The sequence below is a fragment of the Anopheles cruzii genome, chromosome 2 (assembly GCF_943734635.1).
Source record: "Anopheles cruzii chromosome 2, idAnoCruzAS_RS32_06, whole genome shotgun sequence".
Taxonomy (NCBI): domain Eukaryota; kingdom Metazoa; phylum Arthropoda; class Insecta; order Diptera; family Culicidae; genus Anopheles; species Anopheles cruzii.
The window spans coordinates 38,843,143-38,862,609 of record NC_069144.1 but is presented as its reverse complement, the minus strand read 5'-3'; the positions used below and the strand labels follow the sequence as shown (position 1 = coordinate 38,862,609).

Genomic DNA, 19,467 nt, shown 5'->3' with positions numbered 1-19,467 from the left:
GAGAGAGAGAGAGAGAGAGAGAGAGAGAGAAAGAGAGAGAGAGAGTGTGTGTGTGTGTGTGTGTGTGAAGCACGATGACAGGTCTAATGAATCGCTCCTTCTTCAACATATGCGACGAATGCTGCTGCTGCCTCCGGGTCCGTTCCGGGTCGCGAAACGATGAGCTGACCACCCGTAAGTGTGCGTGCGTGTGTGTGTGTGTTGGAGCGACAGAATAAAGCACCTCATGTCATCCATAAAAATCGGTCCCCGGTCCTCGCCGTCGGCCGGTGGCCAAAGAGTGTTGGGCCGCGCGGAGAGCATAAATAAATGCAGAAATGGTGTTTCCCACATACTAAACGCTATTGCGTTGAGCCGTCCAGCCGTCCGCCCCGTTATAAAAACCCATTTCCCGGCCACTCCGACCCAAAGGAGGAAACCAACAAAACCAAAAAAAACAACAAGCAAACATGGCGCGTCTTGCGCTCCCTCACCAAAAAGCCGGAACTCGAATGGGTTTCCATAAATTAAGACATAATTCAAACCGTCCCGGAGAAGGTCACCACGGGGGGCTGTGGGGGGAGTGCAAAATCCGGGGTTCCGGTGGCTTTCTTGGCACCGAAACACACATTCAACCAACCGAAGCACACACACACACACACTTGCAGAGAGAGACCCCGTTTGATTTGAAATAAATGCCTCGGGTGCCACGCTTCCAGGGACGCAGAACGAGATAAGATTAGCCACGCGAGCCGCCCGGTCCTTCAGGTCTCGGCCGGGGTCTCGGCGGAACGGAGCCCCCTTTTTCCCGGTGATTGAAGCCAAAGTGACGGGTGGAAAACCCTGTCCCCTCCGCGGGGCTGAAAATATTTCACCGGAATGTTTATGGAATCTCCACTGGAAATCACTTAACCTATAGCCCATCGACTCGACCAACACGCTGAGACGCCGAGCTGAGGCCATCGGAACCAGGGGCAGCAATTTGGCGAAGAAATTTGTCCTCCGTCGTGTCGTGGAAAATGGGGAGGGCGACGCCAAAAAAAAACCCGGCGAACCCTGGAGATAAAATTAACCTTCCTTTTGTTCGGTGGAAATTTATGGACCTTCTCGTACGTACGTAGCCCAGCCGGGCGGTCGGTCGGGCACTTTTTCTCGTCCTTTATTAGGAAGCTTGACGCTTGGCGCCACCCGGCGGGCGAGCGATAGTCTGGGCCGTGGTTTTTGAGGAGTGTCCGCTCCTCACACGTCTGGAAGCGTCCCACCGTCGTCGGGGTTCGCGGGGCGTGCTATCTCCGATCCTTTCGGAGATCCTTCGTGAGGTTTTTCACCTCTTTTTTAGACTCGTTTCTAGTTTTAGTTCCATCAAACGTACATTTTTGGGATGGCCGTCGGTTGGCCGCATGTTAGTTTTGGAACTGACTCGTCTGGGTTTTCTCCACTTCTCCAAATTATTCATACACTAGAAGTGCATCCGGCAGGGAACTATCTGCTGATCAAAGGACTTGTCTTGGGCGAGCAGCATCAACCCGAAACTCAGTACAATGCAACTGTGCTCCGAAGATGCGGCCGCTCGGAATGGGCAGAATTAAATATCAACCGAAGCCGCGGTGGAAAGTCCGACGGAAAAGAAAAGAAGAAAATCATAAACATAACCCGTACGTGGCCATTCAATTTTCCACATCACAGCCGGTTCGGTTGGAATTTCCGGACACGGAGCACAGGCTCTCCAAACAGTACAAAAAGGATACAAAAATAAGTTCGACAAAAAGTTGGTAACTGCTTCGGTAACCACACAGACACACACACAGACACGAGCACTTATGAAGCCGCGTGGAGAGTCCTGTTAGGACACGGGGCCACGTGCAATCCACTTTCGGGCACCAGGTCACAACGAAGGCGCGGAGTGGATTTCCCTTTTTTTGAACGCCACTCGCCTTTTATGTCCTTTTTTGTATTTTTTTTTCGGCTCACTTCCTTGCCCTCTACAGAGTCAGGCCGCGCTACCTCACTGGACCGGTGCCCCTCAAACCACGCACACACACACACATGCCGAGTTATATTTTACCGAATTTTATGTCTCGAGGAAAACGAGAAAACCATTTCTATTTCGTGTATTTTTACGATCAAATTAGAATAACTTAATTCGGGTGGAAAACTAAACTTTCGCGTTCAACCGCCAGGTCGCTGGAGGCCTAAAAGTGGGGTGGGCAGAGAGCCTCGGGAGCCCCGGGCCGTGGAAGTGCGTTTTTCGCTGCCGTGTGTCTCGATGGATGGATGAGCCTCCAACATAAATGGAGGCGCATGGTTGATTACCTTATCTTGCCCGTTCGTCGTCGTTCACCGTTTAGCCTACGATTTCGCTGTTCGCTTCCATTTCTCTCACGCACTCTCACTCTCTCTCTCTGGCTCCTTCACCGATCGCCCGTCACTTTTGACAACCGAACCGAAGTTGGCCCACATTGGACCTCCCAGGTCCGAAGCTCATTTGCATTCGCTTCACGTGTGCCCGGTTTTCGCGGGCTCGCGGATCACACGCGGTGCGCGGTAGCACCTGAAGGGCTTGCTCCGGGAACGGGAGTCAATTTTACGACAGCAAACGGCGTTCGCTTTGCCAAGCAATGGACCGAGCAGTAACATTAAACCTCTCCGAATCGAGTAGTCTTTGGATGCGGAGCTGTGTGCGGCCGAGGCCTTATTGGATGCATCGGGCGATGCTTTCGGGCGACAAGCCGAATCGAACGCGACAAGGATCACAGATTGGGATTAAATAAGACGGTGCGTCTCGGAAAACATCGACACCGAAACAGACAGTCCGAGTGAAGCTGCAGTGAAGAAGGACAAATTGGAAACATAGCTTGTTCTTGATGTTCCATTTCAACAAAACTAATGTGCTTCTTTCGCCAACAAATATCTAGAATTAATTAATTAATCAAAACATCCTTTAAACTATTCTTTTTTCTTCTGTTCCTTTGTTTCAATTCTCGAAACGGTCCGCAAGTCCTTTTTTTGGAATAACCTTTAACAAATTCTTCATTTCAACTCCTATCTCAACTATTGACTCTAAAATTGGCTCGGAAGTCACATGGTCCTCAGTCAGGCGACAGCGTTGATTGTGGAACTATTGTTTTTAGTCACATCATATGCCAACCAGTAAAGTGTAGCCTAATTTTAAGGGGCCACTGTGCGAGTGATGGATGCAAATGAAAAGCACGGACCGTTCCGTTCCGGGGACTGATGAATGACGGAGGCCCACCGTTTAGTGTAACATGCTTTTGAGCTTAAACGATGAACTCATTCCGCAGAGTGTCAGTCACCGGAGTCACCGGTGGTCGTAAAACTCGGGTGCACTCGTCGGATGGATCGTCGGCATATCGTGATAAAAGGCACATCTCATCTAATTGGAGAGCTCGTCCTTGCCGAAGTCAACCCCTCACCGAGTACGGACGGAGTAAATTCAGCCGTACGGTCACACAGCAGCCGCCGGCTGAAGGTGGTTGCCGTAATCTCAACAAGTCTCGTCCTGCTCCCGGTGGTGCCCCGCTCTTTCTAAACATCCACAAAGTGACCACATAACAATCTAAACATACGGTCAGCCCCGGGCCAGGTCGGCTCTCGGGACTCCCATTCTGTAATGGTTTCATTTTCGGGCTCGTCCTGCTGGCTTTTTTGACCACGCTGTCGTCTAATGTCCGGCACGTGTGGGGGTTCAGGTAGAAAGGATTGAGTAGCAGATTCATTTTATTTGTCCCGTTCCTTTTTTTTTGCTTCGCACTCCGCCACTGTCCCTGTTTGAGCCCGGCGAAAGGTAAACGAATGTCATTAAAATCACATTCCTATTGCTCAACTGGTGTCTCGTAAGTGCCTTCAAGTGCGAAATTAACTGCACCTTGATGGCCGGCGGACGGCATCCTCCCGGGCCAACCGTCAGCGGGCCGCAGCTGAACGAGTTCCGTCAGCTTCTTATTAAAAGGGGTCGGCTCAGGCTCGTGCTCGTTCCGGTGGCCGGTCGAGTGGCCTTTCAGATTCACGCTGTTTATGGAGTGTAAATTTTAATTAGTGAAGGTGTTTAGCAGGCGGTCCCGGGTCTTCGTCCTTCATGGCCGGCCCGTACCGGAGCGAAGCTTTTACTTAAGCAAAAAAAAGTTTCGAAATGGAAAACGCGCTTCGAATCCGCGGTGTCGGAACAGGTCGCTCGTAAAGTAATGCATTTAATTTCACCAAATGACCACGGGGTTCAGGAAAAAAAAACCGGAAGCTGGCCGGTTCGAACGGTAGAAAACGCGTAAAAGAACTCGAACACCGTATCGGGACTTTGCAGTTTTTCGCCGGGCAATGTTGGCAAGTTGAGGCCCCGTGGAGACCGGAAGCGCGAAGTGCGAAGAAAGATCGAAGATAGAAGCGGAAGTGACAGCAGGAAAAACTATTTCCGGGCAGCAATAAAAATTAGCAGCCATTTTATTAATTGCACGAGCGGCGAGTGTAAGAAGTGAGCGCGTGGCTGCGTTGGTCCTTTTCTTTTTTGGTCGTCTGTAGAATGATTTGCTGGCCGGGGCTGATAGTAAACAAACGGACCCAGACAGTTATTTATGGCACGTGGCGTCGCAGTAGACACTCTGCTGCGCCGGAGTGCAATAATACTTCTAGTCGAACGCGCTTTGGTACGTATCGCGATACACTCCGGCGCTTCTTATAATGTTTGAACCACGAGCGACAACGAAAAACGTTCCTGTTTTCTAGTTCGTTGTTTGTATTTTTTGGTTAGATGATTTCATAGTAAAAGTGGCTCATTTTATGTTTCTTTGCATTTTGTTTTACACGTTTTATTCAGTTTAGTTACTTTTACAAATTGTCTAATAAATTTATAAAATACTAGAATATAACAGGTTTGGCAGGTATGAGCCTTTTGCTAATTGGCGGTAAACCTTAAGACTATTTACATGATGCTTGCAAGGTCGTAAGCCTTTAAGATTGACTTTTCATCGTGTGACCGTTCGAAACATAAGAATATCACGAGCTCACGTACCGAGAAACAAAACATAATGTGTTGATCACTCGTTAACATAGATTACATCGATTGTTTGTGGGGATTATCCACTTCATTGCCCATCGCAATCCGGAGCGTATCGGGACGGACGCCGCATGCCGCTTGCCGGGGCCGATGGGACAGAAAATAAAACAACATCTCGCCGGGACTCTCACCGTGCACCGTGCAAGGTCAGGCTCGCCAAAGCCGCTTGCCAGTTTGGCTTGCGGCCATCTCCCAGGAGCTCCGGGCTGCTCTGCTCTTTCATGTTTATCGTTTGGCTTTGGTCCTTTGGTCGCCGTCGTCGCCGCCAATGCCCGCCATCGCCACCGACAGCATAGATCGTCACCCGGAACGCCAGCGAATAACTTTCTCCGTCCCGATCCGGTCGGCTATGCAAACAAAGTGAGAGTTATGTGAACTTTCGCCCCGAGCGCCCCGGCGGGATCGGGCCGGAAACTGGTCCACATTTTTCCCAACGTCCGCCCCAGGTCCGTGGGACTGTTGCACGTTGCAGCGGCGAAAGGACAAAAGGTCCTTTCCTTGTCCCCGGTGGCGGTTTGTGGTTGAAGTGCAAAAATCATACCACGGTTTCCGGATGGTCAACGGGCGCGGATCGGCCGGCCGGGGTGGCTTCAGGTTTCCGATCCCACTCCGGAAGGGGCCAAGGCGTTAGGCCGTGAGGTATTCTTTGTAAAATATTTATCGCCGGCTATGCTCCGGCAAACGGTGGTCAGCCAGCCAGATCCAGCCCGGCCAGCACGAGGATCCACGTCGGCCGGCGTCGAAGCGCCGGCGAATCGAGCCGGAAGAGTTCGAACGGTTTGGCCTGTTTCGGCATTGTGGTTAAAGTTTAAGAGTCCTTTTTAGCTATAAAAAAGGACTTTTTTTCCTTTCATCCGGCTCGATCCGGCGCTCGGGCCGGCGAATTCGAGAAGAAGCAGAAAGGACGTTGTAAATTCCAGAAGGACTCCATCCGTGTGACGTTTCTTATGACGTCTGGGACGCAAATACTTGATGATTGTTTTTCCTGCTTTTTTCCCCCGATCCGCGGGCAACCGAGACTGAACAACACAAAACAATCAGCGCCGTTCTACTTTGTTTAGGATTTCTGTTTTGGCACCGCGTGGGGGATTTCTTTGGTTCACAATAAAGTTTACAAACAAATCATAGATATAGAATAACAGAAGACAGCAATCAATTCCTAGGTGTTTCTTTCATGTTTATTTCTAAAACGTTCGTTTTTTGTTTCAAAGTGGCTTGAAATGGAAAACAAAAGAAAATAAACTATAATTATAGAAAACCGTTTTTAAAAGCCTTCAAGTACTTCAGTTCAAATGGAATTAAAATTATAAAACGATAAATTAACAAGTACATTGAGAAAAACAACGTATCTAAGAAAACAAACAAAACAAATGAAATAAGAAATAAAAAATATTAAAATAGAAATAAAAAACATTTCGAAACGAAATGATTGCGTGCCAGATTTAAGAGATGGAATAACAAAGAACAAATAAGTATGATAAATCTAACACTAAATCAACAAACAATAGATTTTCTATGGCAAAGAGTGCCTTTCAGAAGTTCGCTCCTACTGGCTTTTCCGTGAAAATCTCCATTCGAACACACACGCACGCACTTTTCTCACACCGCGCACGCGGGGCAACTAGCTAAATGAGATTATAAAATATGTATTTTATCACCATCACCGGCGAAGGGGCCCATTGAAGGGACACAAAATTAACCCACACATCACAAGCAGCACGCGGCCGGTGTCGGGTCACGGGGACAACCGCCGAACATCCGGCCACCAGCCGACCAAAAGTGCCACTTTGCACACCTTTCCGTGACCGAACGGTGGCAGTGGCGAAGGATCCCTAAACACCTTCCCCCGAGGGAACACCGCCACCACCCCATCCTTTGCGTCGGTCACGAGGTTTCGTTCCCATTGACAGGATTGTCTATTGTGGCCGCTCGCCGGGCCCGAAAGGGGTTGCACGACGAGCTGGCTTATCTAACCTCCTCTCGTTTCGCTTCCCGATCCCACCGTCCACCGTCTCCCGCCCCCTTCGCGCTTCGGTGGGTGGTAATCCTTTTCGGGAGTTTATTATTGGCCGCGTACACACATTTTGCGCCACGAGATCGAGCGTAATAAGCCTCCTGCTCACTCGTCCCTTCCTCGGTCGGGTGGTCGTTTTTTTTCCCTCTGTGATGTTTCTCGCACCTTTCCCGGACGTGGCCAGAACCCAAAACTCCCCCCTAAAAACCGGGGGCCCTTTCGGTGCTCGGAGTCCCGGTGTGGGGACGTTAAAATCAACAATCAGCTTCAAGCGAGCGAACCGGTTGGTGCCCGGCGGTTGACCGGCTATAGGGCGGGAAAACGGGGAGAAGGAACGCGGACCACAGGGGGGGAGGTGTTTTCCCCTCCCGAGGGAAACCAACCGCGAAACACCAAACGACCCTCGAGGCCATTTACTGCGCGCCGGATCGTGCCGTAGCATTGCGAAAAGCCGCTGCCCTCGGGCGGGTTGCACTCCGCCCAAGACACCGTGGGCCACCCACCCACCCGCCGACCGAGTAAGTGTGCATCGATCGGCGAGTGTGCGAAATCCCGTGGCTGGTGGCGGCCTATGTTTACCACCCTCAAACTACATTCTGTGCCATTCGTGTGCGCGCGTAGATTGCCAACAAGGGCACGCGGGCCCAGGCAAAGGGTTGGTCAGAAAATGCACCCCGGCACCTACGAGGGGGGGGTTCCCGCCTTCATGTCACTTATGCTGACGTCGAACGGCGGCGGCGGCGGCGGCGGCGGTTGGTGGGTGCCGCCGCTGAGTACGTGAAAATAAACGAAGTCATTGAAGAAAATAGCAAATAATGCAGTTAAGACTCGAGGCGCCCGCGGGGGCGCTCAGCAGAGGCAAGTGAGCACGGGGTGAAAACCATTCAAAAGGATACAAAGTTAACTGTTTCGTTGGTTCTTTGATTTGAAGGGTTCTCTCTCCCCCAGCCGCGGGAAAGGGAACGGAACTTAAGCGGGCGAGTTTTCTTTTTGCGTCTCCTTTTCTTTTCTGTCGACTTCTGGGGTTCTGGGGATGGTGTGGAGGGAAAACAATAGCAATCGAGGAAGGCGGAAAATCGCTTCAAGAAAGGCGGCCACTTTAACCCATTCAGCAGCCCAACTGCCAACGGCCAAAGGCATAATCTAATAAAAAGTGTATATAAAACAATTCAATCCGCCCAAAAATGCCGACCCGGTGCCGGTTGCACTTTTATCGATCGATTCTATTTTTTGTAGTTTATTTTTGGTTCAGTGTAACCTGACGAGAGTAACAATAGATTACGCAACGGAGAAAGTACGGAGAAACGGAGTAGGTACTTACATAAAATCAACTGAAAACATATTTACGTTCGTTGAAAAGTTTTCAGCTAATGATTTCCATTCGTCTATTGCAATTAGTGAAACTTTTCATATTGAAAAGTTTCCTTCATGTTGGAATGTCGTAAATAAATTTAAAATAACCATAAGCCAATTAAGGAAGATTGTTTCCACTGTTTGGCGCTTAACATTTCTCAAACCGTTAGAAATTTAGTAAAGCAAAGTTTCAACAAGAATTCGGTAAAAATATTTCAATCTCATTTTTCTGTGGCGGCGTGACTGTGTGAGAGAAAATGGCAAACAATTTCCTGATGTGATTTTCAGCTCGGAGCAGAGGGGAGAAAAACGCCGTAACCCGGTTTGATGCTCCGGTCACCGAAACAAAAATCGGATCTGGGAGCTGGGTCACCCTTTCTTCTCGAACGGGGGCCGGCAAAAGGCAGCCCAAGAACGCACGAAGGGTAAGAAATAAAAACAATTGTTGGCATACGAGCGCCCGTACTTACCTCATTAGTATTCCACCGGTGTCGCTGGGTTGGGAAATGGTCGGCCCGGGGCAAACTCTCCAAATTGTCCGGAAGTTTGATCGGTTCGCCATCTTGGGGAGGGAGAAAGTAAATAGAGAGAGAGAGCAAGAGATTGTAGGATTAAAATCGTAGAAAAATGTTCCATTTATCAGCAAACGATCGTAAGAAAGCGATGTTTATTTCCAGTTTGGTTTCTTTTCATTTTATTAACGTTGTTTATTTAGCCGTCTACCAATCCGGGAAGTGGGTACCCGAATCCGAATCGGAACATTTCTATCCCCACCGGAACATCCTGATTAATTAGCTAAAATAAATGTCGATGCTTATCACCTTCTTACCCAACCAACTGGCTCGTTGGCATGCCACCTTCACGAATGATGTATCGCCCTCTGCATCGGCGCAAAAAAGGACCTTAGGAAAGACATCAAACGCAATCTGACGTGCACCGGGCACGTGGGCACGTGGGCGCGTGGTTTCTTGCCGAACACCTTCCGGTACCATTTCCGGTCCCCAGACTGGACCTGGCCTAGCGGCCAATCCAAGGCTGCCTGTGGCCGTCGCAGTGGCTCGGACTTTCTCGGACTCGGAGCTCGGGCCGAATGTAGTGATAATGTGGAAGCGATAGCGCGGAATATGTTTCCGGTCCGCGAACACTTCCGCGCGCAACCGCGTGGTCAGGCATTGAGGTGTTTCGCCTGGGGAACTCGCGGGGACACGGGGTCATTAATTTAGTAGCTCATTTCGGAGCCACCGTCTACCGTAGCCTAATCGCGGGATCGCTAACAAATTTCCTCCGCAGGCGTCAGGGCCGTTTCCGGTCCCGTGGTGATGGCCATCGGTTTCAAATTGTTAACCAGAAGCGGAAGCGGTGTTTTTTTTTGGGTTGACCCACTCGAGTTGGAGTGGTTTCCGGCGCCTGAAACTAACAATTAGTTAGCGTTTTCGTTGGTGTTGTGTTTCGTCAAAATGATTGATCTTTGACCAAAACCGTTGGATTGTTTTGTTGTGACGCGAAGAGACTCCCGCGAAGAGCCCTGTGTCAACACCTGCCGTGCTCTCGAGGGTCTGTAATAGATTATGATGTAACTTCAGGTGGCAGGTCGCTAGAACGTCACTTGCCGTCATCGCCCTAGCATGCCAGTCGCAACTGCTGTTCAAGGAGTTCCGATGCAAATGAGCCCACTTTGGAACCGTTTTATGGTCAGCGTGCTAGGCGCTAGTAGTGGCCTTGGGTACGTGACGAGCCGCCCGGTGCACCCAGCGGGCCGGGTGTCAAAGTCCCCGCACGATAAGCGGAAGACGTGTGAAAGCACCTTGAAGCCACCTTCGTTAGCCCGTGTCACGCACCGGTGAACCGACGGTGAAGCGTGTGAAATGCAATCGTCCTTAGTGCGCTCCACTTTGGCGCTAGTTGCGCGCGTGTTGCTTTGCCGCGCGAGACTTATAAGATAAAAATTCAAATTGACAGCGCGTAATTACCTCATAAAGTGCTTTTCCGTTGTGTTTGGAGCCTCATTTGATAAACTATAAACCAATTGCGATCCGCACTCGTTCCGCAGAAAGGATGTATAATTTTGGGCCCTGATTCGAGCGTCACGAAAATGGATTTCCGGAGAAAGTTTTCTTGAGTTTCATTGAAATTTACGCAATCGCGAACTATTTTTTAAAATTATTTTAATTTAAATATAAATATTAGGTTGAGGATAAAGAAATTCATTATTTTTGCGTGAGTTTCAAAACTGTATTTAAGATGTTCGGATGGTCCGATTTGTGTCAAATATGCACTATTTTGTTGGAAAATGTGTTGCTTTTTTCAAAAAACCTTCATAATGTCTCTCTTTCCTTCCTACCTTCCTTCCATACCTTCATACCTGTAGAAGGCTTAGTCGTTATTGGCGAAAAACTCATGCAATCCATTTTCACAATCCTTTTTTAATCTCAGTTTTTCATCACTCAGGAAATTTTGTAATGCGCGAAAAAGGTATCATTCACTTGGTGCAAGGATTATACGGTGGATGCATTAGAACTTCCGAACCAAGCTCCAGCTCCTGGATGGAACTCAACTTTTCTTCTGTTGACCAATGCTGGCCGTTTCTGGTCAATTGCTAGCTTCGAACGGTGCAGTTGTTAACGCTAGAGATCTGAATTTAGTGTTTAGCCACACGGCAGCAACTCATAATAAACAATTCCTTTCAAGTCCCACCATATACCCAGTAGAACCTTCCTAGCCGTTATTCCTGGTTTGGCCACCTGTTAAGCCACCGACCTCACCACGCTTAGACCACGACCGATTTCACACAATTTTGTCCTAAGTGACCCATTTCTCATCCCCAGACTCATTCGTTTAGGAAATGGGTCGATTTCGTTCCGTTTTCCAAAAACTTCGCAGATGACAATTCGATCCCTTATGTTTTTCGGTGTCAATTAATGTGGCACCCAAACATCGAGCTTCTTTGTGAATCTAACTTTGAGTAAATGGCTTAAACTTGTTTAATGGTTAATCTTTAGCTCCTGGCCGGTGGCCCTAACATAAAACCATAATTTGTATATATACTTAATTTTCTCTTCGTAAACCTCCATTGTTAACACCATGTAACTCATAAACGAATGGACCAAACAAAAAAACAATGAACATTGAAGTGAAAAGCATCAGCTTTGAAACGCCCAAATTAATATGCCCAACCTTTTTGCCCAACTTAATATGTTTATTTTCGGACAATAATGCTTGTGAGAGAAAATAAAAGGATACGCAAATCGGGGACTGGTGACTGGAAAGTTAGCTGATGGATGCTGGTTTTTGCATCATCTCTTGCAAAAATCTCCAAACAAGCTTCACTGGAACTGATAATCGATAAATAACAAAAAGCCCAAATTTAAACTAAACTATAAAAATAGAATAAATATTGAAAAGTGTGTTTCGTAACAGATATTTTCACTTAAATGCTAAAAAGGTGGCGAAGTTGAGTGTAATTTAACTGGAACAGCGTTTCGCTGCCAATACGAAGTACAAACTATCTCCGCTACATGGCAATCGGCACGGTCTGTAACTTCTTTTTTGAACAAGAAATGTTAAGAAACTCGCTATTCGCTTCCTTTTGTTGATTAACTTTTTATTTAAGAACACAACAAACAAAACACAGAAATTTCGAACAAAAAATTAGTTTGTCAATTTGTTGTGTGGTCCACAATCAGTTGTGAGTCGCGAAACAGATCCTCAACGATGCCAGTGCCATCGCTCCGACCCCGGGCCAAGTGGCACCGTTGCCATTCAAAGTTGGGTTTCGGTTCCAAATTTCCGCGTCAAGTCCTTAATTGGTAAGATCAATTCCAGGCTGTCTTCTACAGCCCGCCGGCCGTCCGATCCGGTTGACATAATCCGAAACTAGCAGTTTCACAGAGCAGAGCTCTTCTCACCGACCGGTTGGCGGGACCGCCCGCCCCCCCGGAACATGGTTACACGTTGTAACTGTTGAAACCATACCGTTGACGCTGTCGCCGCCGTCTTCGAAGCGGATAACTTTGGCCACGTTTCGTAAACTTTTCAGAAACACACACACTTGCAACTCTTTCTCGCTCACTCGTTCGCAACGAGGTAAATGAGTTGAAATTAAACTTAACTGACTCGAGCGGAACTCGCCGGGGAAAGATTGTGTTGTGAAACTTTGCGCCCAGGAACTCAGGACCAGCGGTGGGCTAACCGTGGACCGTGTACCGAGAGCTTTTCGTAAATTCCTTCGGCATACCGCGTTCGGATTGTTCGGAAAAAAATCGCGACCACGTGGTCCCCGAAGGAACGGCGGTTGACCGCCGGAACCTGTCGTGAACCGGAAGATGACAAATTGATGATCCCCCGGTGGGCAGGAAGCCCCGTGGTTAACCGCGAGCGGGTGGACATGCATTTTTAATGCATCGCCGAGAGAAACTTTTTATTCATTCGGGGAGTTCCGGACCCGTGGCCTGTCGGATATTTTGCACCGTGCATGTTTTTTTCTCTCGATCTCTTGCCACTAACTTAGAAGTTGGCTTCTTGGAAGGAAACACAAGGAAATGGGCGGACAACGGGCCAGCTCATCTTTTATTATTGCCTGCCGAGTCGACGGCACCGTCTGGCCATCTGGACGCCCCCGGGAAACCCTCCATCGCATTGGCCGACGAACGGGTGTCGATGAGTTCGTCGGTTGGCCGACGGAAAAGTTTTCCATTCACACCCCATTGAGGGCGCCGGGCGAAACACATTACGAATTAGAGGAAAAACTTATTATTATTTCATAATGAGCGGGTACGAGAGAGAGCCCGTGGCCGCGGTTGCTGCTGGTGCTGATTTTCCCTGCGCCCGGTTCTGTTGTTGTTAAACTTCACTTCTTGGCTCCTGGCCCCCTGGCTCCTGGCTCGTAGCGTAGTGTTTCGCACCATTTTCTTTTCGGTTCCCGGTCCCATTGTTTTTATGTTTCGCTTGTGGTCCGGGCTCTCGTGCCGGCGCACCCGGCGAAGAGCTTCCGTTCCGGAGCGAATTAAAAACGACAAATGAAATGGCTTACATCTATTAGCGGGAGCATGTTTACACAACATTAGCACCATCCTTGAAGTTGCTCGGCTCGGTCGGTCGGACGGACGGACGGTGAGAGCTGAGCGATAGCATCCTGGATCGCGCCAGGTCGGTGTGTTGAGGCGTGAAAAATGGGAGCAATTTCGGGTTAGTGTCACGACACGGGCCCTCACGAACCGGTTGACCGGGTTGAAGGCACAAAAAATAACGCCAGGGCTAGTGGCAGGACTTTCCTAGAATTTTGGGACCGTTTTACGTGCAGTGGGCTAACAACATTATTTAAATTTATTGTTTCGTGTTTCTTGTTCCATTTCATTTGCTTTTTTTTAATATGGAATCTCCTTTTTTGCTTAAACAAATACCTCACACGATTAGTTCGGGCAAAAAAATCCGCGAACTCGTTACGCATCCGTGCGTTATGCAAACAAGCGCCCAAACCCAGTACAAGCCACCGGTTTTGGAGTTTCGACTAATTCTTGGCTCTGCGTAAATCTTCGGCCAACCGAGGACCGGGACCGGTCCTCGCGCAAAACAATCCTTCCGAAAGGAGCCAAAAAACACCAAACGGCGGAGAAGGAAGGAAAAAAACGATGGAAAGAAAAACACACGCCACACGGAAGGCGATTTTGCATTGGAGCATAGAAACCATGCTCCCAGCCAAACCGCTCAACAAGAAGAGCTCGGGCGGAAATATAAATTCCGCTAGTACGTAAAGCCACACATGGCCCGGGGTAGCGGAGGGGTGCTCTCTCCCTCTCGATGCACAACCGGCCAGCCTCGAATGGCAGTGTAACAGTCCTTCGCGATGCAAAAAAGCGGTTCCGTGTTTTGTTTTCTCGCCGCTGTTTGTTTCTTCACACGACACACGGCCACGGGGGTTGGTGCTGTTGCAGCAGCAGCAGCGCCCTTAAAGACGGCACGACGGCCGTGCCGCTGTGTGCTTTAAGCTGCAGGAGCCGGAGCACGGCACGGCATAAGCCGAACGTCGAAGGCCGGCGGGTGGGCCGGTGGCCGGGCACACGTTCCCGGTTCCCGCCGTTTTCGGTCGATCGCGCCCGAGGAGAGCCCGAGAAACAACCACGGCGGCGGCGTGTAACCGAAATTAAGGACACATGCATTGCGAAAGGTGTGTCTCGACCATCGAGCATCGTTTGTTGCACAACAATGTAACGTGCGAATGGTTGCGAAACGTGAGGAAATATTTGTTCCTAACACTGCGATGCGCCTCCCCGATGGGGGAATGTGACGTGTCGGGCATTCTTCGCCCGGTTCGGTAACAGATGGTTCTAAATTAGTTAGTAAAGAGGGTTTCGTCGCCGGTTTTGTGTGCTGCTTTCGGTTTTTGTGCCGTACCACAACAAAACGCTCAAAAGCAGTTTTGAGAGAGTGTTAGCGTATATTGAAAAGAGTTTCGAATTAATAACTCCATCCGATCGGTTTAATTTGTTCGTCTAAGTTAAGTTAATCGAATGCGATATAAATAGCACATTTTTTCTATCCATTTGCGTATGGTTTTTGTGATTAATTTTTTATTGTAAGAAATACTTTCTGATTAGTTAAAGAAAAACTGTATTTGTTTAGTGAGTGATTGTTTTCTTTATAACCACATTCGTTTGTTGCTCCTTTTGTTAATTTAATTTTCTAGTTTTAGTCTAGTCGCATTTTCTACTCTAGTTGCATTTTCCTATATTTTGAATTTACAATTTTTTAATGATGAAACTTTCACCTTTATAATGTCTTCTTTCGATACTGTTTACAAGATTTATTTTAATTAGATTGAACGGTTTGCGCTTAAGTGCGATCAAATTGAACCCTCAAACTATCGTAGCAAACGTACAAATGTTATCATAAATGTTGCAACATTCATAAACGATGAATTAGTTTACAATTTGATTGAAATATTTAAAAAATCGGCACAGCAAAATGTAAAATCAATCGAATACTTGAAACGTCAATATTAATAAGAGATTAAGAGGAGATCTATATGTGACTACGACACCGTAATACAAAAATTGTAAATTGTTAAGCCGAAACTTGTTAAGCGGCCTTATTTCGTCCCGATTATTTCAAGTGGGCTTAGATCATCCGTCTCGCTGTATCGATTACTCGGTTTCTAAGCCGAAGACGTTAGTTCGAACCTCGAGTGCATCAACTTGAGTGCAAAACTTTAAATTGGCGATTGATACGACTCTCCCCTTTCTAATAATAATTTGAAAAAAACATTGAATGAAAAAATAAATAAGTAAAAGAACTAATATGTAAAGTAAAGTAATATGCATAAACGAACAAATATAAAAACAAATAAATAAAAAAATTATGTTCAGCAGATATTTTAGGTAATTGGAAAATTTATAAAAAAGACATCAGAAATAAGTCTGTAGGTCAAAGAAGAACAAGAACCGAACAAGCCGGCAACTGAACGGCATAAACCTGTGTGCACTCTGCCAGCAGAACTTACGAACCGACTTACGGGCCCCAAGAAGGACCCGCTGGGGCGCCGAGAGCATTGGGGCAACATATCGTTCCGACACGTATAGGGTGCCAGTGTTGGCGGGAATTTGTGGATTGGATTCGGAACCCATCAGTTGTGTTTCCTGGGCTCGCGCTGGACTGGGTGGCTGGGCTCTCCTCGGTGCCTCCGTCCACGAGCCCACGAAGGATGTCGCGCGATCTCGACGGGAGGGGTTTTGACCACCCCGTCCGTCCGGTCCGGTTACACCATCTAGTCCGGTTTGGAAAGGGTTAGCGGCGGGAATTTACTATTTCTAATTCCCATAATCGTAAAATACGCACACACACACACACACACACACACGGTCGCTTGAGTGGAATAAATAATACCAAGGCCTGCCGGGAATCGTCTTCTAAGAGGCGGCACAGGGCTATCAGCACGGCTGGCCGCAGCAGGCAGTCAGGCAGTCGGGCAGGATTACTGCTCCGTTGTGGCCCCCCGCCCTGGGGGTCACCGTAGTCTTGGTGGCCGATCCGGCGGCAGCGGCGACTTTCCACTGTCGATAGCATTAGACTTGTAAATCGCTCCACGCCACGCGCGCGCATGCCACGAATGCTGACTTCTGGTTTGGTTCGGTTCGGTTCGACCCGGTTTGACACACTAAATTAGGCTGAGCAGGCGCCCGGAAGCGGCCGGACTCTAAATTGAAAGAGTAGCCGAACCGAGCCGAACCGAGCCGTTGTAGCTGCTGTCCTTTGCCGCCATACAATTACCGGGGATCGGGCTCCGGACTTTTTTCTTTACGATGCAGGCGGCACCCTGCATTCGAAAGTAGCCCGAAGACTGAAGATTGATTGGAAATTGGCCTGCCACTCCCCCGAGGTGGGGTGTGGCAGGACTCCCTCTTTGCTTGCCGGAGCACCCGAACCATTTACACCAAAATCTCGTTGCGCGGAGTGCGCGTAGCGCGGATGTTGTGTAGAGTTTATAAACGAATCGTGCCTCGATTGACGGATCCTTTGTCGCCCGCCCCGAGAATCCTGCCATCTCGCGCCACCGAAATAAAAGCATCGCTAAATAAAACATCTCACATTCCGGCCCGGGCCGAACTAATCTGCGAACTCATCCGGTAAATGGTCCCGGCGTGGTCCGTAAAGTCGTCGCACTGCCAAAGTACGCGGCCATCACACCACTTACACACATACAGACATTCCGTGCGTGCATTATTTAGATGAAATCGTCGCCGAATCCGCGTCCCGGTTTTGAATCATTTCGAGTACATCAAAACGGGGCCATGAAACGAGCTTTATGGGGAGCTCACAATTAGCCGGCCCGGGTTGCCTGTGTTTATCGTGCACTTTTACTGTGCCGAAACTATTGCCCAAGTTTGGAGCCGAAACATCTTCTCGGTTTCTTTTTTACGACACTGATTACGATTCCGAAGGATCGCTATGCATCGCGAACAGAAATGGGACAGTTTATTAGCCGGCCAAGTTACGACTTTCGACGTAACGGCTGAGCGAATTATGTCGAAAAGTTTTACACAAAACGGATTTGTTCGCCAAGTGCCACAGGGAATGCCAAACACCATAAAGGAAAACAATATTTCATCAAGCACTTCACATCGAACGAAAGTTCCGTTAAACCCTCAACAAGTCCCCGGGGTCGCCGGGGAAGAAATTGGGAAGTTTAAATTCGAAAACAATGCGCCCGCTGACAAACCGGCCGGCAATAAACGCCATCATCATCATCGGTTATTGCATAAAACGGGGTTCCGGCCCACGCGAAGCATAAACCCTCTTCCGGTGAGGCCAATAATAAAACCGAAAAAAAAACGTGTTAAACACTAATAAGACATATTTAATTCACTGAGCCGAAGTCGCCGCCTAGAGCCTGCCCGAGAGATTAATGGCTTTCGATTGTGAACTTTTACGACTTGATTCTAATTTTATGGCCAAAAATTATGGTTTTACTAGCGTTCGGCCACCCCATCGCGGGGCCCATCAAAGTAAATAAATTTCGCCCTTCGCGGATTACGAACCGCCAAAGACGAATCGTGATCGGGTGCGGGCGACAAATCGCTGCGCGCCTGTCGGGCAACAAATCACCGTCGGCTAGGGGGCCGTAGGAGGGCCAGGCAGTTCGGGGGCAATATGTTTCCGAGGGTCCAGAGAAACCGCTCCAAACAGTTGCCCCATTGACACTCGGCTCACCGCGCTTTTTTCCCACCTAAATATCTCGTTCAACCGCGCACCGCACCGCAGCATATCCGATCGTAAAACTGGGAACTTCTCGAATTACACCACACACACACACTCACACACACCCAAGGAATCGTAAATAAATCGGCGCGGGAAAACAAGCTACCCCCGCCGGCGTAGATAACGCGTGAGGCGGAACCCCGGGAAAGTCGTGACTGACGGCATTAAATTTATTAATTTTCATCTTTCGTACTTTCTTCGCCCCGTTCGCCGCGCGTGTTGGAATTTTATCTCCCGTTTTTTTTTTTTTTTTTCGGGACACACGGGGGGCGGCATTGGCTGATTGAGGCCCGTTAGTCAAAACGATGGTGTCGTTTGGCAGCGCGGCGACCGCACAGCCGCACCGGCGAGCCATTTGTCCGACGCTGACAGCCCCGAATTGGATGGATTACCGTGGCGTTTCGGTGCGCGTGAACCGCCTTCCGTCATTTTTCCGTACATTTATTGCCCTCCTACGGGGACACCCGTGGCCAACGATTGACTTACCGGTGGCGGTGGATGGGGACTTCCTTCAAAGGGCGCCCACCAAATGTCGCGCGGCCGGCACTTCACGCGATGCTCGATCATTAATTAGAGGGTCAATTTTGGGAGCACCATAAACGCCCAGAAAATCCCAGCCCTCCGCCAGCAACAACATTACGCACCACGCGCCCCCCCGCCACGGGGTGCACTATCTGATCCGAAGGACCTTCGGCGCAGAGGTCACGCGGACGGCGACACTTAAGTAGCAAAGCGGACCACGATGGGGCCTTTTTTCATTTCGAAATAAACTGAGTGCCGGCCGGCAAGCGGAAAAGAAAGAAAAAAAAATAACAGGATCATCAACCACAACCCAGGACACGGGCCATTTTTACACTCGCGGCCGGGGGGGGGGCGCCCGGGCGAGAGCCACCAACTATAACAGATTACTGTTCTGCATGTAAGAAATGCCATAATTTATAGGCGATGATTTATGCCGCTCGCGGTCGTAAATCCGGAGGGAGAGCCCGCACCCCACCGTCCGGCCGGGGGTTCATGGTGGCACGGAAGGCCGTAAAATTAGGAAGCCCCGTCGCTGTACGGGCCGGATCGGAGGGTCCGGAGAAACCGCCTGCTTCACCATCGTCAACCGGAACCCCAACCGGCACAACTGTAAAGGGGTCAATTTTGTTCCCACTTTTAATTGATAAGACATCGTAAAATCATGCTTGCACCGTTTATGCTGGGTCTTGCTGGGACTGTCCATTATACGGAGTGTAGGATTCCCGGGAATGGGCCTTTAAAAATTACGGCCAGCCTGCTTCTAGAGTAACGATCGGATCGA

At 48.9% G+C, this 19,467-nt stretch overlaps 1 protein-coding gene across 1 annotated transcript in view; it reads right to left on the bottom strand.

The window, feature by feature from the left end:
- The window catches only part of LOC128279039 (uncharacterized), a 104,650-nt gene that overhangs the window by 23,151 nt on the left and 62,032 nt on the right, over nt 1–19,467 (bottom strand). Inside the window, exon 2 of the mRNA XM_053017759.1 lies at nt 8,885–8,976. Coding sequence (XP_052873719.1) covers nt 8,885–8,976 — 92 coding nt within the window. The remainder of the gene's footprint in view (nt 1–8,884; nt 8,977–19,467) is intronic.